Here is a 26,381-nt window from a genome sequence, read left to right as displayed (position 1 = left end):
TGCTGTGATCTCTGGTCTCTGCCTACCACTGGACAGGCGTACAGTCTAATATATAGAGAATCATTCCAATAGGGGACCTCTAACCTTTGAATTCCCACTGCCTCTGTGCACAAGGATAAGCCAGTGAAACAGAACATTTTACTTTTCAGGGTTCACAACCTTCATCACATTGTTACCAACAAAAAATTATTTTAGTATACTCTGATCATGGCTACTTTACAATTTTTGTTAACATGAATTAAACTGGCAAATGAATTCTTCTTAATGACTGCTTATTTGCAGTTTGACAGCATGACATAATCCTTTTGTTTCTAAGGAGATTATTGGTAATTCTAATGGAAAGCTAGTGCACATAGGCTTTAGTTGAATTCTTTAAGCATATTATTTCAAACAGACATTTTTTCTTGCCTAAAACCTAAACATTTTTTGATGTCAGTTAAATATCAGTCATGCATATAACATTTCCTATGTATCTCTTTTGCCTCCAGCTTCAGTGCTTTTAAATAAGTTGAATGCTTTCAAGATACCAACAATAGATATTGTGTCTTGAGAAAAAAAATCTCAACAGTCATGTGATGGCAATAAATTACAAACATATCTTGCTATTTTTTACTCACCTCATCACTTGGCTTTGAGTTGGAGTTGGTTTTAACTCTAACTGAATCTGAATAACAATGTCCTGACAACACAGCTCACTGAACTGCTTATCTCTCATCTAATCCTTTGATTGGCTATCTTTTCTCCACATTCTTACTACTGCAGCAGCTTCCCAACTGGACGGCTGATTGAGATTTCATTTATGGAAGGGTAATGATTTATAATAATTTATCTGTTTTCCCAATTGGTTTCCTAAGCTGCACAATATTCTTGGAACATCTGTGTGTGTTTGAAACCAGATTCTAAAAGGTGTTCAAAACAAAAGACAATGGTGTTTCTCCTCTTTGATTTCTCTTGTGAAAACTCAACTTCACTTTTTTGAATGGTTGTTTGGACCCCGACTGAGTGTTGCAGACTGGCACATTCCAAGGTCCAGGACTACGTGTTGAGGGACGCGCTGAAGCTTGGGGCAGCTGCCGCCAAGGCGCGGTGGGGAAAGACCACCGTTTAACATCTGCCTGTCTAAAGAAGATCAGGGGGCCCTGTAGTCATTTGGGCTCTGCTGACGCCTCAGCTCAATATGTGAGTGAGAAATGCACAGAACTGTATGTAATAATGAAAATTCTGAACTGTGTATGTAAATGTTGACATATGTATGGCATTACCAAATGTACAGTATATCAAATATTTTATGAATATTTTATGAATAAAGTATATTTTTGAAATAAAAAAAAGTTTGGAGCAAGCATGGCTGGTGGTGAGAAGGGCTCTGCCTATGAGATCCTTTATGCACACCCGGGCTCTCAGCCACACCACACACTGCCCTCGAAGTGGCTGGGTGAGGGGGAAACAAGACTGTCACACACCTCCTTCTGGAATGTGCCTATGCAGAAGTCTGGAGAGGAATGCAGTGGTGTTTGTCGAGGTTCGTCCCGAGCAGCGCCGTGACGCGGGACTCCGTGCTCTATGGCCTGTTCCCTGGGACGCACACCGAGACGAACATCAACTGTGCCTGGAGGATCATCAACTCGGTGAAGGACGCTCTCTGGGCTGAAGGAGTTGACCCCGACTGAGTGTTGCAGACAGGCACATTCCAAGGTCCAGGACTACGTGTTGAGGGACGCGCTGAAACTTGGGGCAACTGCCGCCAAGGCACAGTGGGGAAAGACCACGGTGTAACATCTGCCTGCCTAAAGAAGAACAGGGGGCCCGCGCAGTCATTTGGGCTCTGCTGACGCCTCAGCTAAAAATGTAATCGTACAGACCTGTAAATAGGAACAGGTTACTCTGTTTCGGTATGTAAAGAAACGGAATGTTTACATATGTATAGCATGTCCAATTGTATAGATCTTCAAAGTATTTTATGAATAAAGTATATTTTTGAAATAAAAAAAATGTTTGGAGCAAGCAGTGAACTAAATCTGCCTGGCACTCACTCTGGTTTTTTGTCATATTTTCCTGACATATAGTTTGTTTGGTGATTTTGGTAAACTGTGAGTCTGAGTACTAGGAAGCAAGCTGAGCCATTAAGCATTTAGCCATTTAGCAATCAACACTCACTGTCAATTGGCAATTCGCTGCTGGCTTGTGGAAATCATGGGTAGCACCATGACTCAGTGATTGACACTGCTGCCTCATACCATGGGCCTGGGTTTGATTCCTGCCTTGGGCGACTTTCCATGTGGAGTTTACACATTCTCCCTATGTCTGTGTGGGCTTGCTCTGGTTTCCTCCAAAAATGTGCAGGTCAGGTGAATTGATCATCCTAAATTGTCCATAGTGATAGTTGCATTAGTCAGAGGTAAAGAGAGGGGAGGGGAATAGGTCTGGGTGGGTTACTCTTTGGAGGGTTGGTGTGGACTTGTTGGGCCAAATGGCCTGTTCCATACTGTAGAGAAGCTAATCTAATTAATCTGTCCTGCCAACCTTAATATATTTTCTTAATGAACTACAAAATTAATTTATGAAATTTATGAAATTAATTGTTTCCTCTCTTTATATATTTTAGGTTGTGTGATTTTTAACTTTGTACACCCCAGTCCAACACCAGCATCTCCAAATCATTATATATTTTATTATCACTTGTTCTTGTACCATTTTAAAACTTGGGAATTGAATAAATCTCAATAATTTACCAGATATTCACCAAATAACTAGAATCATCCCATCTTGTAGAATAACAATTACAAATTGTCAGGACTCTACTCTCAATTCCTCTATTTTATTATACATCTTTTGCTCAATCTTCTAACTAATGCTACCAGCCACCAGATCTTCTTTTCATTCACTCTCTGATAGGTAGAGTTCTAATTTTCCTAAATATTCTTCACTTTCCTAATTTTAATTCCGATGTTTCCATCTCATCCTGAATTCGTGCAGAAATTATTCTCTCTTTGAGTGATCTATTCCTCCATAAGTCATTGTCACACATCAGCATTAACAGGATTTCGGAAGATTTCTGGCTCACAATGGTGAAATGAACAGGTAGATTATGGCCAAGAAAAGCTCAATGCCAAAGAATAGTTGAGAGTCTGTACATCTTTTCTTGCATTCTCATTTCTAAGAGCTGGGCCATGGACTTCCATTGAATTGATCCGCATTTATGGATAAAGTATCACAGTAGTCACCAATGCCTTGTGCAGTACAGCTGACCAAGACCTTATCCCGCCCTTATCAGTCGCCATCAGGTGTATTGAAAAGATTTAGAGACGGATAATCAAGCTTTTTAATACTTCAAGTGCACTATCCAATGAGTCTTAGTGTGGAACTTGAACCTGAAGCTTCTAGCCAAGTAAAACTAACAAACTAACACTACCACTGTGCCACAAGATCTTCCCATAAGATATTGAAATTATAAACTCAATATCAAGATAGGTTTTGAATGAGAATCATACCAAACATTCCGAAAAACTCGGATTGGATTCGAAATGTTAACTTTTTTTAAACGTAGATACTGTCAAATCTACCGAGTTTTTCCAGCATTCTCTGTATTTGTTAGAAATAAAGCCGGTTCTTCAAGCAACGTGAACAGCAAATTTAACACTTCCCTATTATCAGAAATAACTGAAGGCATTAATTGAACAGCGAATGAAAAAAAGGATTAAATATTGAACTAGCAATAATCGCGCCTCCAGCGGCTGTACGATTGGCACTTGGCGATTGCCGTACAGCTACAAACGGGGTCAAAGTTCGATGATATCATTATGGCGTCGGAGCTGAGGGGAAGCCTGGTTGGGGAGAGTTCAAGAAGCCGGCGGCGGGAGCGCTCGAGCGCGGCTACTGCTAATAGTAAGGCTGGGGTCTCGGACGTTGACGGGGCCCTTAAAAGGTGAGAGTTAACATCTGACGGCGGGCCCGAGGTTTATAATTGTTGTATAGTTAGGGACGGAAGCGGACAGGGAGATGAATCTCAGAAGTATATGGTTATCGCTGTATAACATCAGTGTCGCATCTTCCGTGCTGTTCTTGTCTCCTTGCCTCCTGGTGTAATAGGGTTGGTTATTCCAGTCTCGTATAGTATTTGGTATGAAGCTGTTCAAGTATGGTTGTGTGTGACTTTTTTTAAAAAAAATACTAAATTTAAAAATAACACTGCGGATGCTGGAAAGCTCAGCTCAGCACAAACTGGAAGAATACCTTTTTTTTTCTACTTGGATACTCAATTCAGCAGCTTTAGGACTTGGGGCACCTTCCCATGTGTTTACCCCAGCACCCCCCGCCCCCATGATCCCTGAAGAAGGGCTCATGCCCGAAACGTCGATTCTCCTGCTCCTTCGATGCTGCCTGACCTGATGTGCTTTTTCCAGCAACACATTTTCACCCCCCCCCCCCCCATATCAAGCCTTGTTATCACCGTTAGCCACGAATTGTCCACTAATACAGCGAATTCTCCAAACTGATCGTTATCCACTCCTTTGTCGATCTATTTTTCTCCTTCGTCTCTGTCTCTACCTATCCTTTTACTCCTTACCTATGCACATCAGTTCTAAGAACACGTTAACTTTGATTTTTCTCAGCAGATGCTGCTACACTTGCTCAGCCTTTCCAGCAACTTCTGTTTTTGTTTAGAAAGGCACTAACCTAGTGAAGTTTGCGTCTCTTGCAGCGGACTGCCTCTTTCGAGCAGTGGCGTACTTAGCAGCACAACAATCAAAACATACAATTATATAGTTCAGGTAGTTACAGACAAAATGAACAGTAACATGTAATACTAGCACTGTTATTGAGATGAACTGTGCTGCTTGTCTGTAAACTATTTGCAGTTTGTTTACTAAATAGATTTGGTTGCACTGTTTTAATGTAGGAAAAGGTAATTTTCATTATTTCAATGACCGTGGTGAAATGATGCAGATTACCAATGGACATGGAGTTGAAACAGAGCACCAGTTCACTATTTTAAAAAACTGAATTAATCCAGATTAGAAAAGGGCTGCAGGGCTATTTGTTCTAGAAGGTGTGGGAAGATTGGACTAGGTGACCTAAACATTGCTATGCAACTAGCATTTCTTTCCTCGCCCCCTTCCAATCATCATAAAAACTATGGGAAAATATTGGACATGGTCAGTTGTTTCATTAGGGGTCTTATGGGGATGGGAGTATTGTCAGTAGCCTGGTGCCTTGCTGCTGAATATTGGCAACTGTCTCTAAACTGTTCACTATCGATTAGGTGCAACTCTTTTTCTAAGCATCAAATTATTGCTGCCTATTAGTTACAAATCTGGCCTATTTTGAAGAATAGAGATCTGCCGATACTGGGGAGGACTAAATATTTATACCATCAGGGGAAATACTCAAAGCAAGAAATATCAATATTATCCTGATAAAAGTAAATTGAATTGACCTAACGTGATCTTTTTGTCATAAATGTTGCACCTATAGAAAAGCTGCTTTGCAAGAGGCTTTGAGGAAGAAACGTGAATGTGAGGCAAAAGCTCTTCGTGTTGTTGAACAACTGCTGGAAATAAACGTTACAGAAGAATTTCTGTTGGATTGTGTAAGTGGGCTGCCTTTGAGGGTACTGTATTGATGATGGAGTTTTGTCCTTGGCTTTCCTAAAAATGAAGTAGGTGCAAATACATTCTGAATGTTAGAACATCTTCCTTTGTTTCTTTGGTTATATTTAAAAATCTGAGTATCTAGTGAGTATAATATCTACAGGGTCTTCCAAATTGCATCACAGCCAGTGTTGTTACTGCTGTTTGTATAGGAAAAAGAGCATCCAGTTTAGAGTCCACATTGGCAACTAAGTAGCAACATAGCATCATATTGTTCAGGAAGAGGCTGTTCATAGAGATGTACAGCACCAAAACCGACCTTTTGGTCCAACTCATCCATGCCAACCAGATATCCTAACTAATGTAGTCCCATTTGCCAGCACTTGGCCCATATCCCTCTAAACCCTTCCTATTAATATACCCATCCAGATGCCTCTTAAATATTGTTGTAATTGTACAAGCATCCACCACTTCCTCTGGCAGCTCATTCTATATATGCAACACCCTCTGCTGATCCAACTCTGCCAGTGTACTAAGAACTATTTACTTAGTCCCATTACATTACTTTGCATGTTGAAAATTCAGTCTGTTCCATTATTAAGTTGCCAGGTTGAAGATTATTTCTGCTAATCTGATCCACAAAAGAAACCAAAAAAATTTGAATCTTTAATAAAACTATTTGAAATATTTAACTTCTGTCACATTATAAGATCATTCTCTTCATAAACCTAGTACATAATCTGTGGTTAGTTTTGAAAATCTACTAACTTTTATTTGTTTCTTTCGACTAGATTAGATTCCCTAATTTAGTTTAGATTCCATGGGAACAAACTATTTGGCCCAACAAGTCCACACCGACCCTTTGAAGAGTAACCCACCCGGACCCATTCCCCTCAGCTATATTTACCCCTGACTAATGCATCTAATATTCTGGGCAATTTAGCATGACCAATTCACCTAATCTGCACATATTTGGATTGTGGAAGGAAACCCACACAGACCCTGGGAGAATGGGCGACTGTCTGTGGTGTTTGCACAAAGTGTAAATCGAACCTGGGTTCCTGATGCTGTGAGGCAGCAGTGCTAACCACTGAGCCACCGTGCTGGATAACTGTAATGATAAACTGAGTAAATTAATGTGATTGTCATTGACTTGCTTTACAAGTTTATTCTCCAGCTGTGATCACATGCTTGATTTTAATTGGCCTCCTGGTTCTCGGGCATCTGACTGAGCTGTGTAAGTAGTGTAATGATTCCAGCTGTCTGATAAAACTGAATAGTTCAGATCCCAGAGTGAAATCTGGCTTGAAAAAACTGTTTAACTTTTGTAACTTGGTTACTGTGGTTGTTAGTCACTAAACCTCATCATAAGAGACTACCAAAATCCTTTCAACAAAATTGCATCAAAGGTTGTTACGCACTGTTATGGGATCAACTTTGCAAATTGGTAACAGGACTTCAAGAAAACAAGATAACGATAATTTATTTCTTAACACCTTGCAGTTTAAAGCTCACTCTGGTGGGTTACAGAACACTTCAATCCTTTATATAGACTACAGCATGAATGGTATAATTTCCACACTCCAATCTCCATGTGTAGCAAGTTATTTTTATTCCCTCCAACTTTGTTATGACACTGAGTAAACTACTCTGCTAATTTAAACCCGACACATACTAGTTTATATCCATCAGCCAGGACTCCCTGATTGGGGCTGTTAATGTGATCCAATCACGGAACTCATTCCCCTGGCTGACATTGTTCCATTCACTACACCATCTGGTTTACAAATGCCACTTATGGAAGGAAGTCTACAGTCCTTGCTTAGTCTGGCCTAGATATCACTTCACATCCACAGCAAATGAGATTGGCTTTAATTTTCTGGACAACAGTTGCTGGTAATGCCCACATCCCATTAAAGACAAAAGACTCTAATATATGCAGCCTGCCTAGTTTCATTTGTGTGGAATATATAAATGTTAATCTTTTATAATTTGGAAAATAACTTTCAAGTAGCAAACTGATATTGAATAATTTTGGGTTTTTTGGATGCATTTGCAGATGTGTATTTAACTTTGCCTCTTTGTGTTCTTACTTAGATACATTTTATTACTGCAGTCCATTATAAGGATATTGTGGAAGAGCGGTCCATAATTAAACAGTGTGGCTATCCTATTTGTCAAAATAAACTTGAGAATGTAAGTCTATTATGTTTATTTGTATTTATTTTCACAAATAGCTGCAAATTAATGATTAGTAATGTCACACCAGATGCTGATGAGCAAATCAGCTTCCCACTTTGCAAACTCCCTGATTGGCTATAACAAATATTAGTGTCTTCCAACATGAAACCATATTTTTCTCCAGTTAAAATGTAATTAACTAACTTCTACTGCAGTAATAAGAAGCCAGTTACAACGATTCTTTAAGTGAAAGACCAATTTCATTACCAACTAATCATAAGTAGAAAACAATAGAATGCAATCTCGAGCAAAGGGGTTTCATCCAGTATATCTCACCCATGAGCAAAGTTTGAAAGGGAACAAATGCCTATTACAAAAAGGATGAAAAAAAAATGTCTTTTAGATGTCCTTGGTTGTTTGAATAAATGTGTGTACTGCTAGTTCACAACCAATAGTTCTATTTTAAAAGAAAGGTATAAAGTATTTTTCCATAGAATATTTGGTCCAGCATCCAGGAGCTATCCATATTATTCGCATTCTATTATTCTCCCCAATTCCCCAAAGCCTTGCAAATATTCTTAATCCCTACCCTGCCATCCCCTCCCAGTGTATATATCCAATTTCACTTTGAAAGTTATTACTGAATCTACTTCACAATACCCTTTAGGCAGTGTATTCTTAATAACTCGCTGCATTTTCAAAAGGAAAATTCTTATTCTCCTCTTGGGTACTGATCCCATATCTTGTGGAAATGGTTTTGCCATATCTTCCCTGTCAGAATGTTTCATAATTTTAAACTGCTCGATCCTATCTCCCATTAATTTCTGTCCTAAAAGAGAATAGTTGCATCTTCTGTCTTCCCGTAGAGACATACAATGTGGAAACAGACCCTATGGTCCAACTGGTCTCTGCTGACCAGACATCCCAATCTGGCCTAGTCCCATTTGCTGACCTTTGGCCCATGTTCTCCATACCCTTCCTATTCAGATATCCACCCAAATGCCTTTTAAATGCTATAATTGTACCAGCCCCCACCACATCTCTGGCAGCTCGTTCCATATGTGCACCACCCTCTGCATGAAAATGTTACCGTAGACAGTAGAGCAACAATAGCAGTTTCTGGGTGTAATTGAGGACTCCGTACAGAGGTTCATCCCAAAGAAAAGATTACCAGGGGAGGGTTTAGACAGGCATGGCTGACAAAGGAAGTCCAGAAATGTATCAAAGAAAAAGACAGCTTATAAAGTGGCCAGGAACACTGCGAAATTAGAAGATTGGGAAGACTACAAAAATAAATAGGATAACAAAGAAACAAGGAAGAAAAGGATCAAATATGAAGATAAGCTCACCAGTAATAGTAGAAATGATTGTAAAAGTTTCTTCCAGTATATACGAAACAAACAAGAGGCAAAAATAGAGATTGGGCCACTCCAAATTGATGCAGGAAGGCTCGTGCTGGGAGGTAAGAAATTTAGCTGAAGAACTTAAGCACTTTGTGTCAGCCTTCACAGTGCAAGACAGAAGTAATAGATTAGATTCCATACAGTATGGCCCAACAAATCCATACCAATCCTCTGGGAGCAACCCACCCACACCCATCCCACCACCCTGTATTTACTCCTAACTAATGCACCTAACACTGAGCAATTTAGCATGGCTAATTCACCTAACCTGCACATCTTTGGACTGAGAGGAAACTGGAGTACCCAGAGGTAACCCACGAAAACAGTTACCCGAGGCAGGCATTGAACCTGGGTCCCTGGCGCTGAGGCAGTAGTGCTAACCACTGAGCCAACCCCCCCCCCCCCCCCCCCCCCAAAAACAATATCCCAACAATTAAGGAGAGTCAAAGGGCAGAGTTAGAATTCATTGAAGTGGTAATGAGTAGGTTAGACCAAGGACACCCAGTGGATGTCTATCTAGACTTCCAAAAGGCCTTTGATAAGGTGTCTGACGGAAGACTGCCGAGACAAGTGAGGACTCATGGTGTTTGAGGTAAGCTACTGCCACGGATTGAGGATTGGCTGTCTGACAGGAGGCAGACGGTTTGGGTAAAAAGTTCTTTTTCGGAATGGCATTTGGTGACTAGAAGTGTCCCGCAGTGTTGGGGCCACAGCTGTTCACTTTTTTTTATATATAAATGATTTAGATGAAGTTCGCTGATACGAAGTTAGGCGGACAGACAGGTAGTTCTGAGAAGATGGGGAGGCCGCAGAAAGATTTAGACAGTTTAGGAGAATGGTCCAGGAAATGGCTGATGAAATTCAACGTGAGCAAATGCGAGGTCTTGCACTTTGGAAAAAGAATACGGGCGTGAACTTTTTTTTTAAACAGTGAGAAAATTCATAAAACCAAAGTACGAAGGGATCTGGGAGTGCTCGTCCAGGATTCTCCTAAAGGTTGACTTGCAAGTTGAATCCATGATTAAGAAAGCAAAAGAATGTTGTCATTTACCTCAAGAGGGTTGAATTACAAAAGCAGCGATGTGCTTCTGAGACTTTATAAAGCTCTAGTTAAGCCCAATTTAGAATACTGTGTCCAATATTGGGCGCCGCACCTCAGGAAGGACATACTGGTACTGGAGCATGTCCAGCAGAGATTCACACTGCTGATCCATTGAATAGTAGGCCTAACATATGACGAACAGCTGAGGATCCTGGGATTGTATTCATTCGAGTTTAGGAGATTGAGGGAAGATCTAATAGAAACTTACAGGATAATGTATGGCTTAGAAAGAGTGGATGCTGGGAAGTTGTTTCCGTTAGGCGGGGAGACTAGAATCTGTGGGCATTGCCTCAAAATTAGAAGGGGTCAATTTAGAATGGAAATGAGGAGACATTTCTTCAGCCAGAGTGTGGTGGGCCTGTGAAATTCATTGTCACGGAGCGCGGTGTAGGCCGGGATGTTGGGTGTCTTCAAGGCAGAGATTGATAATTCCTCGCGAGGTCAAGAATTTAAAAGCTACAGGAAGTGTGTGGGTCAGTGGAATTGAAACACTGAACAGCCCTGATTTAAATGGTGGAGTGGACCTGATGGGCCGAACAGCCTTGCTTGCACTCCTGTCTTATGGTCTCCTGGTTACCCCTCTGGTCCTTTTTTAAATCTTTTCTGCCTCATTTTGAACTTCCCCACTATAAAGAAAACCTGGCTATTCAGCATATCCATGCCCCTCATGACCTTATAAACCTGTATAAGGTCACCCCTCAGCCTCTGACACTCCAGGATAAAAATGCCACAACATATTCAGCCTCTCTCCCTCACTCAAACTCTCCGGTCACATTGCAGGGGACCCTCATTCCACTGTATTTCAGAGTGCAAGTACTTTCTGCCTAAGTATTTTCTTGTATCTTCTGACTATTGAAGATTTTTAAATTTAATTTTCCACGATTTGTTACATAAACAACTAGTTGAATGTTTTACAAGCTTCACCAAATCTGTACGTAAAATCAGAGGTATACAGCACAGAAACAGACCCTTCGATTCAACTTGACCATGCCAACCAGTTATCCTAAATTAATTTAGTCCCATTTGCCACCACTAGGCCCGTATCCCCCTCAATCCTTCCTATTTACCAGCTTCCACCACTTCTTCTGGCAGCTCATTCCATACACGTACCACTCTTTCTGTGAAAAGTAGCCCCTTGAGTCCCTTGTAAATCTTTTACCCCCCCCCCCCCACCTAAATCTATGCCCTCTCGTTCTGGATCCTACGGAAAAGACCATATCTATTTAACCTATCCATGCTCCTCATGATTTTATAAGCCTCTCTAAGGTGGCCCCTCCGCTCCAGTGCTCCAGGGAAAACAGCCCCAGCCTATTCAGCCTCTCCTTATAGCACAAACCCTCTAACCCTGGCTGAAATCTCTTCTGAACCTTTCCAAGTTTCAAAATATTGTTCCTATCTTTCACTTAACAATAGATCTGATGTAATTTGACCAATAGGAAAGAAAAGAAATCTTTAGTTCTGTATCATTTTGTCTATCAGCAGAAGACTTTCCAATGCCTATTCAGTTCATATTGCAACTGAGGCCACTCTTTTGCTTGCTCCAATGATGTGAATAGAAATAATACAAAAGGTCTACCATATGCTTTTATAAACATGCTTAATTGAGGAGAACATTAGGTGACTGGAATATGGTGGTCGATATCTACCTATTTTATTTCCCTGCAGCGAGAAGAGAACTCTGTGTGTCCAAATAGTGCTGCTTTTATATATTGGAGTCCTAGAGATATACAGAATGGAAACAGACTCTTCGGTCCAACCCGTCCATGCCAACCAGATATCCCAACCCAATCTAGTCCTAACTGCCAACACCTGGCCCATATCCCTCCAAACCCTTCCTATTCATATACCCATCCAAATGCCACTTAAATGTTGCAATTGTACCAGCCTCCACCACATCTTCTGGTAGCTCATTCCTGTGTGTGGAAAAAGTTGCCTCTTGGGTCTCTCTTATCTTTCCCCTCTCACCCTAGACCTAGGCCCTCTAGTTCTGGACTCCCCCACCCCAGGGAAAAGACGTTGTCTATTTATCCTATCCATGCCCCTCATAATTTTGTAAACCTCTATAAGGTCACTCCCTCTGTCTCTGACACTCTAGGGAAAACAGCCCAAGCCTGTTCAGCCTCTCCCTGTAGCTCAGATCCTCCAACCCTGGCAACATCCTTGTAAATCTTTTCTGAGCCCTTTCAACTTTCGCAACATCTTTCCGACAGGAAGGAGACCTGAATTGCATGCAATATTCCAACAGTAGCCTAACCAATGTCCTGTACGGCCACATGATCTCCCAACTCCTGTACTCAATATTCGGATCAATAATGGAAAGCATACCAAATGCTGCCTTCATTATCCTATCTACCTGTGACTCCACTTTCAAGGAGCTATGAACCTGCACTCCAAGATCTTTGTTCAGCAACACATCCTAGGACGTTACCATTAAGGGTATAAGTCCTGCTAAGATTTGCTTTCCCAAAATGCAGCACCTTGCATTTATCTGAATTAAAATCCATCTGCCACTTCTCAGCACATTAGCCCATCTAGTCCAGATCCTGTTGTAATCTGAGGTAACCCTCTTTGCTGTCTACTACACCTCCAATTTTGGTGTCCTCTGCAAACTTACTAACTGTACCTCTGATGCTTGCATCCCAATCATTTATGTAAATGACAAAGTAGGGGACCCAGCACCGATCCTTGTGGCACTCCACTGGTTACAGGCCTCCAGTCTGAAAAACAACCCTCTACCACTACCTTCTGTCTTCTACGTTTTGAGCCAGTTCTGTATCCAAATGGCTAGTTCTCCCTGTATTGAGATCTAACCTTGTTAATCAGTCTCCCATGGGGAACCTTGTCGAACGCCTTACTGAAGTCCATATAGATCACATCTACTGCTCTGCTCTCATCAATCATCTTTGTTACTACTTCAAAAAAACTCAATCAAGTTTGTGAGAAACGATTTCCCACGCACAAAGCCATGTTGACTATCCCTAATCAGTCCTTGCCTTTCCAAATACATGTACATCCTGTCCCTCAGGATTCACTCCAACAACTTGCCCACCACTGAGGTCAGGCTCACCGGTCTATAGTTCCCTGACTTATCTTTACCGCCCTTCTTAAACAGTGGCACCATGTTTGCCAACCTCCAGTCTTCCAGCACCTCACCTGTGACTATCGATGATACAAATATCTCAGCAAGAGGCCCAGCAATCGCTTCTTTAGCTTCCCACAGAGCTCTTGGGTACACCTGATCAGGTCCTGGGGATTTATCAACTTTTATGCTTTTCAAGACATCCAGCACATCCTCTGTAATCTGGACATTTTTGCAAGATGTCACCATCTATTTCCCTACAGTCTATATCTTCCATATCCTTTTCCACAGTAAATACAAATGCAAAATATTCACTTAGTATCTCCCCCATCTGCTGTTGCTCGACTCAAAGGCCGCCTTGTGGATCTCTGAGGGGCCCTATTCTCTCCCTAGTTAGCCTTTTGTCCTGAATATATTTGTAAAACCCCTTTGGCTACTCCTTAATTCTATTTGTCAAAGCTATCTCATGTCCCCATTTTGCCCTCCTGATTTCCCTCGAATATACTCCTACTTTCTTTATACTGTTGCCTAACTACCCTCATTTGTCTCGTAGGCATCAGCAGCTTATTGTGTTCTGGTTCTAAGAGCAGCAGTTACATTCTGCTGTAATGTGGCTAACAAAGGAAATGAAGGATTTCATTATGTCAAAGGAGGAGGCATATAAAATTGCCAAAAATGTAGCAAGCTTTAGGATAGGGAGCATTTTGAGTGGAGCCACAGAAAATAGGGGAGATACTAAACGAATATTTTGCACCATGATACTGAAAGAAAGAGACCATGGATGAAGTGATCAGTGCTCAGACCCCAGCTGTTCATGATATAATAATGGGTTGAATGAGGGACTTAAATTTAATATCTTCACATTTGCAGATGTCAAAAATCTGGGCAGGAGGGTGAGTTATGAGGAGGATACAGAGCTTCTTCTGTGTGACTTGGTCAAGCTGAGTGCATGAAAAATGCAGTATAATAATGTACATAAATGAGGTTATTTAATTTTATAGTTAAAACAGGAAGGCACATTTATACTTTGGTTATAAATTGATAAGCAAGAAAATGTAGTAAGACCTGGGTGTCATATAATCCGACAGCCAGAAAAGGCCCTTTGACCCACGAGCCCATCAAGTCTCTACCACTAAAGCTACACTAAATCAACGTCAGCCTCACTTTCCAACAGTGAGCCCATACCCTTGAATGTTATGACAGTTCAAGTGCTTATTCAAGTTATTTTTATTTAAGCTGTGAAACTTATCCCCTCAACTACCCACCCCAGCAGGGTGTTCCAGGCCTGTCAGGATGAAAACACTTTTCCTCCATTCCATTCTAGACAATGGATACTGCAAAGGCTATGGGCAGCAGTACTAAAGGCTTGTGCTCCAGAACTTGCTGCTCCCCAAGCCAAGCTCTTCCAATACAGTTACAACACTGGCATCTACCTGCTTATGTGGAAAATTGCCCAGATATGTCCTCTACATAAAGTAAGGCAAATCTGACCCAGTCAATTACTGCCCCATTAGTCTACTCTCTCAATTATCAATAAAGCGACACAAGGCATCATCAAGCTATCAGACAGCACCTGCTCAGTGACGTTCAGTTTGTTCTGCCAGGGCCACTCAGGTTCTGATCTCATGACAGCCTTGGTTCAAATGTGGACAAGCTGAATTCCAGTGGTGAGATGAGTGATGGCCTTTGACATCAACAGCATTTGACGAAGTGTGGCATCAAGGAGCCCTAGCAAAATTGGAATCAATTGGCAAACTTTCTCCAGTGATTTAATTCACATTCTCGGATAAGAGGGTGATCATTGTTGTTGGGGGTCAGGACACCTCGACCAGAGTTCGTCTGGGTAGTGTCCTAAACCCAATCATCATCTCTTCATCATGAAGTCAGAAATGGGGATGTTTACTGATGATTGCGCAATGTTCAGCTCCAATCATAACCCATCAGATACTGAAGAAGTGCATGTCCAAATGCAACATGATCAGGACAATATCCAGGTGTAAGTTGACAAGGGGCAAGTAACATTCACAGCCCACAAATACCAGGCTATGATCATCATTGAATCCCCCACTATCAGCAACCTAGGACTTACCATCAATCAGAAACTAAATTGGATTCACCGCATAAAAACAGTGGCCACAAGAGCAAGTCAGAGGCAAGGAATACTGTGGCAAGTAGCTCAACTCCTGATTCTGCTAGGCCTGTCCATCATCTATAAGGCACAAGTCAGGAGTATGATGGAATACTCCCCAATTGCTTGGATGAGTATAACTCCAAGAACACTGAAGAAGCCTGACCCCATCAACGACAAAGGAAGCTGCTTGATTGGCCCTACATCCACAAGCATCTATTCCCTCCTCCACTGACACTTGGGAGCAGCAGTATGTAATGACTAAAAGATCCACTGCAGAAATTCACCCAAGATCCTCGGACAGCACCTTCCAAACCCATAACCACTTCCATCTAAAAGGACAGGGGTAGCAGATACATGGGAATACTACCACCTACAAGTTCCCCTCCAAATCACTCACTGTCCTGACTTGGAAATATGTTTCTATTTCTTCAGTGTTGGGTCAAAAGTGTAGCATTCCTTCCATAAGGGCATTGTGGGTCAACATACAGTACAGATTGCAGCGATTCAAGAAGGCAGTTCACTACCACCTTCTCAAGGGCAACTGGGGACGGGCAAAAAATTATGACTAGCCACTGAAGCCCACATCCCACAAATAAATTTTTAAAAACCTCTTACCTTTCACCTTTATAATTGTGATCCTCCGTTATTGTCCCTATGACTAAGGGAAAGGAGCTTCTTTTTATTCACCCTGTCCATGCCTCTCATAATTTTATGCACCTCTATCAGGTCTCCCTCAACCTTTTTTGCTCCAAAGTAGACAGTCCGAGTTTATCCAGCCCCTGTTTGGTGCCGCTGGAAGTAGACGTGTAGAAACAGCAAGGTACAGCAAAGATCAGTTTTTTGGGCCTCAGCTTTTTTTTTTAATTTGTTCATGATCAGAATCCCACTGGCTGGGCCAGCTTTTCTAGCCCATTGGCTAAATTACCAGAGGGTAGTCAAGAGTCCACCATTTTTGCTGTTATTCTGGAGCCATATCAGCCAAGCCAGATCAGCATGGCAAAGTTCCTTCCCTAAAGGACATTAGTGAACCAGATGGACTTGTATAACAATCAACAGAGATTAGTTGTTTGCCATTAGACTAGCTTTACTCCAATTTTTAAAAATTGAATCCCATTTCACTGTCTGCCATGGTGGGATTGAAATCCACGTTCCCAGATCATTCGGCTAAGGTTCTGAATTAGTAGACCAGCGACTAAGGCAGCATAGAACCATGGATCACAGTTTGGGGGCAAGTTAACTTAGGACTAAGATCAAATGGAATTTCTTTACTTTGGAATTTACTAGTGAATCTTTGGAATTCTCAATCTTAGAAAGCTGTACAAGACTGAAGTCGATAGATTTCCAAATCCTAATGACAGTCATATCATCGTAATTATGACTAATGACGTAAAGGGATATGAGAGAGTGTAGGATTTTGACAATGTTTTTGATTAGCCATTATCTAGAGTGACAAACCAAGCTCACAGGGCTGACTGGCTGTGTGTATTCCAAAGTGTAGTCATTCTTGTCTGGTACATGATAAAACGGTTACTGTGAGCAGACCGCAGTTCACTGAAACCATGACAAATGAAATAATACTGCTATTATTTTACTTGCATCCATTTGATACTTGCATCTATTTATTTGGCTCTTATTGTGTGCAACAGCTGAGCTATTTGGCAGTCTATTACTGATTATGATGTAACCTCTAATTTTTTTTAAAATTCCATCAAGGTACCTAAACAGCAATACAGAATATCTACCCACACCAATCGAGTTTATGACATTACTGAAAGAAAAGTAAGAACTTTTTAAAAAGATTTTCTAGTTGATTTGAAATAATTTGTGTTGAGAGAATTGTATTGAATATCCCTAGATGTATACATGTTAGTTGGGTTTGCGCTTTTTGTTTACACTACTCTGGAATGAAAATTATATGGAAATTTTTAGAGCATTGTTTAACATTACAGCTCTCAAAAGTAGAAAGTTATGACTAAACTGAGAACAACTCCAAAAGAATATGGGCAGCATGATGGTTCAGTGATTAATACTGCGCCTCACAGCACCAGGAACTCTGGTTGGATTCTAGCCTCTGGCAACTGTCTGCGTGGAGTTTGCACGTTCTCCCTGTGTCTGCGTGGGTTTCCTCCCACAATCCAAAAATGTGCAGGTTAGATGAATTGGCCTTGCTCAAATTGCGCACGTTCTTCAGAGAAGATGTTGTGAAACTTGAAAGGGCTCAGAAAAGATTTACAAGGCTGTTGCCAGGGTTGGAGGATTTGAGCTATAGGGAGAGGCTGAACAGGCTGGGGCTGTTTTCCCTGACGCATTGGAGGCTGAGGGATAACCTTAGAGGTTTATAAAATTATGAGGGACATGGATAGGATACATAGACAAAGTCTTTTGCCTGGTGTCGGGGAGTCCAGAATTAGAGGGCATAGGTTTAGAGTGAGAGGGGAAAGATATAAAAGAGACCTAAGGGCCAACTTTTTTCACGCAGAGGGTGGTATGTGTATGGAGTGAGCTGCCAGATGAAGTGATGGAGGCTGGTACAATTGCAACATTTAAGAGGCATTTGGATGGGTATATGAATAGGAAGGGTTTGGAGGGATTTGGGCCGGGTGCTGGCAGGTGGGGCTAGATTGGGTTGGGATATCTGGTCGGCATGGACGGGTTGGACTGAAGGGTCTGTTTCCATGCTGTACATCTCTGACTCTGTGTCGGTTAGGTGTATTAGTCGGAGGCAAATATAGAGTTGGGGAATGGGTCTGGGTGGGTTACTCTTCGGAGGGTCGCCGTGGACTTGTTGGGCCGAAGGGCCTGTTTTCACACTGTAAGGATTCTAATTCAAATAAAATTAAATATTGTAGTTATGTTTGCAGACCTAAGAAAGCTAGTTGTAGTAATATGAGACATGTTGCTGATATATGAATTGTCCACGAGTACTATTACTACTGAGTAGCATTTCAGTTTTTAGTTGGCGAACTATTCAGAAACCGGGCTTAAAATCAGAGCATCTGTGCTCAAATTCTTAACAATAGTTTGAGAATTTGAATTCAGTCTTAAATAATGTTATGTGAAAAAAGAGATTGAAGTCCCTAATTTCCTTTTTAGGAATAGAAATTACTTGTCTTTACTTGTGTGAGACTCCAATCCCACTCTTAACTTCTTTTTTGAGGGCAATTTGGATGGGTACCACTTACTAATAGAACTGGAACTGATCCACAAGTATTCAAGTTAAGTTTTACTTAGAAGCATGTTCAGTTTGTGACTGGCACTTAAAAGGCTGCGATAAAGATTCATATTGTTAAACACTGAGATTCTTCATTTAGTATTATTTGTGTATGTCAGAGCTGTCAGAAATAGCTTTTGCTTCCAATTTTTTTGTGTATTTTGATAGAACAGAGGTTGGAAATAATGACTATGTTGTCTTTCTAGGAGTCCAAAAGATTTGGACTGTAAAGTTAAATATTCTAGAGGGAAAAAAAGTGCCTGTTAACTATTCGTATTATTCTACAGTGGACAATCTTTTACTTATGGTCAGACCCATGTATCAAAATTTGCTCACTTGCCCATAATTGTGTAAATTCTTAGATGATGCAATAAAAGATGACAAACCCCTACTGAAGTAGTTTCAAAATTTGAAAAAACATTAGTGGTGCAGGTTGGTCTACTCTTTGCTATTCACTGACTGTACGTAAAATGTGGTTCTGGCTTTGACTCTGCAGCTGTTAACAGCTGCAATCATGTACTTGTCCTTTGACAAGGTACAAGATGTTATGTTGTTATGATCATGGAAACCTGAGCATGGGGCACACCCTAAAAGAAAGATGTCATTTTAAGTTTAAACAAAAGTCTATTCCTTAATGTTTAAATTGAAGAGAAGGTAATTATAAATACTAATTAAAATCAATTATTTTTAAGTGTTTTTGCAGCAATTTTTGTTACAAAGCATCCAAATATTTAGAAGCTCAGATTCCAAAGAACCCATTATGGTCACGGGATCAAGAAAGGTGAAGTATTTGTTCTAAATTTCTGACTTGTTCTTAGAAGTTGCATTGTTTCCATTGAACTTTCAGTATCCCCAGGACCTGATCAAGTGTACTGTAGAACTCTATGGGAAGCTAGGAAAGTGATTGCTGGGTCCCTTGCTGAGATGTTTCTATCATCACTAGGCACAGGTGAGGTGCTGGAAAATTAAGGTTGGCTAATGTAGTGCCACTCTTTAAGAGAGGTGGTTAAGGAAGCGACAGGGAACTAAACACTAATGAGCCTGACATCAGTGGTGGGCAAGATGTTGGAGGGAATCCTGATGTCCAGGATTTACATGTATTTGGAAAAGCAAAGACTGATTAGGGATTGTCAGCATGGCTTTGTATGTGGGGAAATCATGTCTCTCAAACTTGATTGAGATTTTTAAAGAAGTAACGAAGAGGATTGATGAGGTAGGTGCAGTGGATATGATCTATATAGACCTCAGTAAGGCGTTTGACAAGATTCCTCATGGTAGCCTAGTTAGCACAGTTAGATCACATGGAATACAGGAAGAAGTAGCTATTTGGATACAGAACTGGCTCAAAGATAGAAGACAGAGGGTGGTGGGAGAGGGTTGCTTTCAGACTGGAGGCCTGTGACAAGTGGTGGGTCCACTGCTTTTTGTCATTTTAAATGAATAATTTGGGTTTGAAAATAAGGAGGTATAGTTACTAAGTTTGCAGATGGCACTAAAATTGGAGGTGTAGTGGACAGCAAAGAAGGTTACCCCAGAGTACAACGGGATCTTGATCAGATGGGCCAAGGAGTGGCAGATGGAGTTTAATTTAGATAAATGTGAGGTGCTGCATTTTGGGAAAGCAAGTCTTAGCAGGACTTATACACTTCATAGTAAGGTCCTAAGGAGTGTTGCTGAACAAACAGACCTTGGAATGCAGGTTCATAGTTCCTTGAAAGTGGAGTCACAGGTAGATAGGATAGTAAAGAAGGTGTTCAGTATGCTTTCCTTTATTGGGCAGAACATTGTGTATAGAAAGTGGGAGGTCATGTTGTGGCTGTACAGGACATTGGTTAGGTCACTTTTGGAATACTGTGTGCAAATCTGATCTCTCTCCTTTGGAAAGATGTTGTGAAACTTGAAAGGATTCAGAAAAGATTTAAAAGATGTTGCCAGGGTTGGAGGATTTGAACTATATGGAGAGGCTGAATAGGCTGAGGTTGTTTTCCCTGTAGGGTTGGAGGCTGAGGGGTGACCTTTTATAGAGGTTTATGAGATGTTGAGAGACATGAATAGGGTAAATAGACAAAGTCTTTTTCCCCAGGGTGGGGGAATCCAAACCTAAAGGGCTTAGGTTTAAGGTGAGAGAGGCAAGATATAAAAGGAACCTTAGGCAACTTTTCCTCTGGCAACCCATTCCACACACACACACACCACTCTCTGCATGGAAGTGATAGAGGCTTGTACAATTACAACATTTTGAAAGGCATCTGGATGGGTATGTGAATAGGAAAGGTTTATGTGGGCCAAGTGCTGTCAAATGGGATGAGATTAAAGTATCTGATCAGCATGGTCGAGTTGGACTGAGGGGGTTGGTTCCATGCTGTTTATCTCCATGATCCTATGATAGCTATAAGGATGTGTAACAATGGTATCATAAATTAGCATTTCAAATTTTAGCTTTTTCTCAAAATAACTGAACTTTTAAAGTCTTTATTTTCACTTAGCCGATAAAAAGTGATAATATGGGTGCCTCTGAGGCTTGGGTTATCTCTGTTCTTTTTCCCTTTTGGAAATTGGTTGGTTGAAATCCAACCTTCAGTAAGGGAATGAAAGTCTCCTCTCAGGTAGGTTTGGACAGTCATCCAATTAATGGAGAGGTTTAAGTTTAACTGATGGAAGAAATTGGAAAAGTCTGTGTGGATTTTAAAATATGGAAAATCATGTCTTTTGTTTTATAGGTCTTCTGTATGCCGCTTGTTAAAGGAACAAAGGTATGCACAATGATTTAATTGACGTTTTGTGAGCTATAATACTAAGTTTGTTTATTTGACATATAATAGATTTAAGGAAAACTTTGGTCATGACCAGCATGTTACATATTCTCCAGTCAAATCATATTACAGTGATTTATTAACCAATAACTCATCATTTAGTCAGCATGGAGACATGATGGAAATACTTGGCAGTAGCACAAGTCAGGCATTTGTATTGACCATCTTTAAAATGAGTCGATGCCATTTAAATGTGCTGCTGCTTGTCTTCAGGACATTTGGGCTTTGATTTTGTATTTAATTCTTTTGAAGATGCCTTAATGCAGCAAATGTCAATAAAATTGGACTGTGATTATGTTTATTTGATAGAAAAGTAATTTTTAGGGAAGTGCTAAGACCTTTTAAAGAGGCTACTGTTTACAAACATTATGTAAAAGTTGTGTACAAATGACCAGGAGATGGCGCATTTGTCTGTAAATTTAGATAAACATCATTAACAGTCCATTTTTTCTATTTTGTAAAGACTGTGTATATGGGTAATGTCACATTAGGTGGAGCTACTATTGTGCATGTGCAAAAAACACAGCATTACAAGTAACATAGTTATTTTTACACCTAATCAGAAGCAGCACTTTCAATTACAACCTCTCAATAATTCTTTATTTCCCTTGTGTACTCTTGCATACAGATGAAGTAGACTAAATTAAAATGAAGTAGAAAGGAGAGTTAGAACCATAGAATTTTACAGCACAGAAGGAGGCCATTTGACCTGTTGTGTCTGTACCGGCTACCAAAAGAGCTACCCAGCTGTCGATAATACACTGCAGCCCCCATGATACTTTGAGTGCATTCCAAGCTCTCTGTCCAACGAAGGGCAATATAAAGAACTCTGAGCTTAGATATTTTAAGTCAGCCTGATCAGATGTTATCAGACACCTCCGGAGCAGGTAGGATGTGAACCCAAGCCACCTGATCCAGAGGTAGAGACCACTCAGTCCAACAGCACAAGAACTCAGCTCTTGGATAATTTTCTTATCCACCCATTCAGAGATTTTTACACAAATGTAGCCTTGAAAGTGAGGCAGGTAGTTGAGAACTCTGACCTCTGCTGCCTGGACTTGTGGCTGGCGGCTTTAACCAGGAGAGACCCAGCTGTTTGTTTTTTAAAATCAGAGCAGGTGGGACTTGAACCTGATCACCAACTCCAGAGGTAGAGAATCACTGGTGCATCATAAAAGCCCTAGAGATGGGCTTATTTTTAAGAACCCCTTGAACTAGTAAATTGCTATTTTAACGAACACTGCCAACCAGAGGTGAGTACAGCAATAATAAACTGGAAGGGGAGAGGAACAGGGAGAAATTAAATTAAAATGAAGTTGGATGGGGAAATAAGGCACTCCAAATCCACTGTACTTGCCTCTGAAATTCAGCTTGTTTTTGTCCAAGACAAAATAAAAAAAGGACAGTTTTTTTTATACTTGGCTAATGCAACCTCTCATGATCAATCTTAATAGCTTTTTGTTAAAAAGACCTCAGCGCTTCCCTAAAAGTTAAAAGTTGCTTTTCAACAGAAATGATAAACACATGCACATTTTGATTTTGTCTCATTTGTGGCATTAAGGCAGCTTCAGGGAATTAAAGGGGAGAAAGTGAGGACTGCAGATGCTGGAGATCAGAGCTGAAAATGTGTTGCTGGAAAAGCGCAGCAGGTCAGGCAGCATCCAAGGAGCAGGAGAATCACGTTTCGGGCATGAGCCCTTCAAGATTCCTGCCCGAAACGTCGATTCTCCTGCTCTTTGGATGCTGCCTGACCTGCTGCACTTTTCCAGCAACACATTTCAGCTCGGAATTAAATACAATCCCAAATCTCCTGAAAAAAATTGGCAGCATAGACATTAACCATTACCTGACATGGAATTCCCATCAATGCTGCAAAAATGATTAGTCATTGGAAAATCCAGGCCACATTGTATCCAAACATTCTGCCTGTCTACTTAAAGTAGTGGCTAATGTAAAATTTATAATTTTGACTACTAAAGTGCAATCAGAATTTTTTAATGACTGTCATCTTGAAACTAGTTTTTCTGTCATTGTTTATAATATTTTATTCTTGACTTATAGGGGCAGCGCTGGTGAAGAAGTGCAGCTTCAAAGTTCAAGCATCCATGCATCAGATATTGATGATTCTCCCTTTTTGGCAGATCAGGATGTGTCTACCTCCTCAAGTGAAAGCAATAGCAGTGAAGACTCTGACCAAGAGTTTGTTTCCAACATAATTATGGGAGAAAAGTGTAGTTTAAAGGCATCAGCACAGAAACAGCTCAAAAAGCAGCAACCAGACATGATTATAAAATCTAAGAAAATGATACCAGTGTCAAAACATTCCAAAATGGATCATAAAGTAGACCATGTTTTACAAGAATTGAAGAAATGCCATGTTAAGGATGGTGAGACATCAAGTTCTAGGTCATCCCAAAGTGGAAAAAATGAACAGTTGATCTTTACACCAGAAGAAAAGTGCTCCCTGACATCAGAGAAAAACTTGTCTCTGACAACATTGAAAGCAAATAAAAACTTTACAACGCAGGGCCTAAGTAAGAAGGGTGCTGCATCATTGAAGATGCTGGTAGCAAAATCAAAACAGTTGAGCCATTCTACTTCAGGTGTTGGCATATCAGGCAAAAGTAATGTGCTAGAATTACTAAGACAAACACTAATTGAATGGAGGACAGAAGAAACATCAAGATTCCTTTATGGTTCCAATTCAAAATGCGCAAAACAGCCACCAAAATGGCCAAGTCCAACATCTTGTGTAACTGCACAAGAAGAACTTGATGAAGATGACTTGGACAGTCTGGAAGTGGTTGAAATTACCAACACTAATGAAAATGCTGGAGACAATGACCTGACCAAAGGTGAACAAGTTGGAAGATCAGAAATCACTGCAAGACCATTACCAAATTTTGAACAATTAAGACAGGAATCTGAATTTCTTCATCTTAAGGTCAGAGAGTTTTATAAGGGGCAGTATGTGTTGCCTGAGGACAGTGAACACTGTTGTGATGAAAATCATCAATCTGTAAATTATGTGCCGGTAAGTACTGCACTCTAATGCACTGTTTTTGAGTTCTGTTATCGAATTATATGATATAGCATGAAATTATCCTCTGTATCAGGAAATGACTTTCTATAACTTAAGTTGAAGCATTTGCTATATTCTGGTGTGTAGCAGGCCTACAGAGGATCTTGTAACTTTTGATTTTATGGCTGTAGGGACTTTCACAATATTAAGGATAAGAGAATGAGTTGAAGCAATAAATCTGGTAACAAGTTGCAATCATCTTGATTACTGCCAAATTTATGTTTTTGGAGTGGCTCATTCTAAGGTGGTGGTTAAAGAGGACTCTTGCCCAATGCCACACTAATATTTCCCTTTTTCTGCGACACATTACTGCTCTCCTCAACTCAGTTGCATTTTCAGTTTTTATTGGAGTACAGTTCCACAATATCATTTTAATCTGATCCAAAGTGAGCACTTTGATCATAGAGGGTGTGATAAATTAGCTTTAAAACCATCCTAAATTGACAGGTACAAACAATTTCGGCAAGGGTCTCCAGATACTTATCGGGAAGAAGAATTGTCCACCTTTTCTCCTTAATGGTCAGACATTGAGGTTAAGAGGCAAGTTTTTGCTGTTACCGTAATTGAAATGAGGTTAAAAAGGTAAATGGCATCATGGGGCTGTTGTCTGGTTTGAGAGAAATGGTGGTGATTTAACCTGAGTATTATCTCTGGGCAGGAGAGTCCATCATGGTAATCTCAGCTATTGAAAGAATGGAACCCATGCTGACAATGTGACCCTGCATTGCAAATTAGCTGTCCAGCCAACTGAGCTAATCAACCCCTGAAATTAGGTAGCACTGAAGATTGGGCATTGAACCTAAAATCTTATTTTTCTTCTGTTTTGACCACGAGATATGATCCATACATTAAGAACAAAAGGACGGATTATCTGATTTTGTAGCCATTGTCTCAAATTTCCCAACCCTAACCCTACACCTCAACCTTTTTTTTTTCTAGGCAATTTGTCTCAATTTAAGGTTGAACACAAAGATTAGCATCTAAAATTTGCAGGCAAACCTGGAGAAAGAAAATTAACTAATAATAGAGTTAGTTGGACAGTTGGTTTGTGATTCAGTGATGCCAGCAACATGGATTCAATTCCCACACCAGCTGGGGTTACCTTGAAGCACTCTCCTTCTTGACCTCTCCCCTTACTTGAGGTTTGGTGACCCTCCGGTTAAACCACCACCAGTTGCGTCTTTACTGCAACAGCAGCCATATGGTCTGGGTTAGAGTGGGGTTGGAAAAGCACAGCAGTTCAGGCAGCATCTGAGAAGCAGGAAAATCGATGTTTCGGGCAAAAGTCCTTCATCTGCTGTACTTTTCCAGCACCACTCTAATCTAGAATCTGGTTTCCAGCATCTGCAGTCCTTGTTTTTGCCATATGGTCTGGTTTGACTATGGTGACTTAACCGTTTTCATTATTTTGCTTGGCTAAGGGAGGACTGCAAGATAGGTGCTTTAAATGAGGTGTCTAAGTAAGCAGAGAAGAGTAAGTATACCATGTGCAAAACAGCTAATGATGCGTCAACGTTTTATTTTTGTACTTTTTAAAGATGCTCCTGTTTATAGGTTTCAATATTTTAACACTTATTGAAACGTTGCTTGAAACTCCTGTGACTAATTATTTTGGAAAACTTATCAGTCACTGACTTACAATCACTCCTCTATGCACAAGGGTTTCATTTGTGAAACCTCGTGAATGATGAAATTCGCAAGTGCAGAGCTCATTAGCCATACAGGTTAAAAACTGCAGACACCCAAGTTTTCCCATGGATGTTGTATTTTGTTGCTACTTTTTGGCAC

General features: G+C 40.6%; 1 protein-coding gene across 1 annotated transcript in view; it reads left to right on the top strand.

The window, feature by feature from the left end:
* The first annotated feature begins 3,799 nt into the window (after positions 1–3,799).
* Positions 3,800–26,381, top strand: part of rpap2 (RNA polymerase II associated protein 2) — a 117,068-nt gene continuing 94,486 nt past the window's right edge. Inside the window, exons 1-7 of the mRNA XM_060829967.1 lie at positions 3,800–3,925; positions 5,476–5,590; positions 7,689–7,787; positions 17,201–17,266; positions 19,391–19,479; positions 21,419–21,451; positions 23,573–24,545. Coding sequence (XP_060685950.1) covers positions 3,801–3,925; positions 5,476–5,590; positions 7,689–7,787; positions 17,201–17,266; positions 19,391–19,479; positions 21,419–21,451; positions 23,573–24,545 — 1,500 coding nt within the window. The 5' untranslated portion in view covers position 3,800. The remainder of the gene's footprint in view (positions 3,926–5,475; positions 5,591–7,688; positions 7,788–17,200; positions 17,267–19,390; positions 19,480–21,418; positions 21,452–23,572; positions 24,546–26,381) is intronic.

This window comes from Hemiscyllium ocellatum, chromosome 9, assembly GCF_020745735.1.
Source record: "Hemiscyllium ocellatum isolate sHemOce1 chromosome 9, sHemOce1.pat.X.cur, whole genome shotgun sequence".
In the NCBI taxonomy this organism is placed as follows: Eukaryota; Metazoa; Chordata; class Chondrichthyes; order Orectolobiformes; family Hemiscylliidae; genus Hemiscyllium; species Hemiscyllium ocellatum.
Note: the sequence above shows the minus strand (reverse complement) of the source record. Positions and strands in the feature narration are given on the sequence as shown.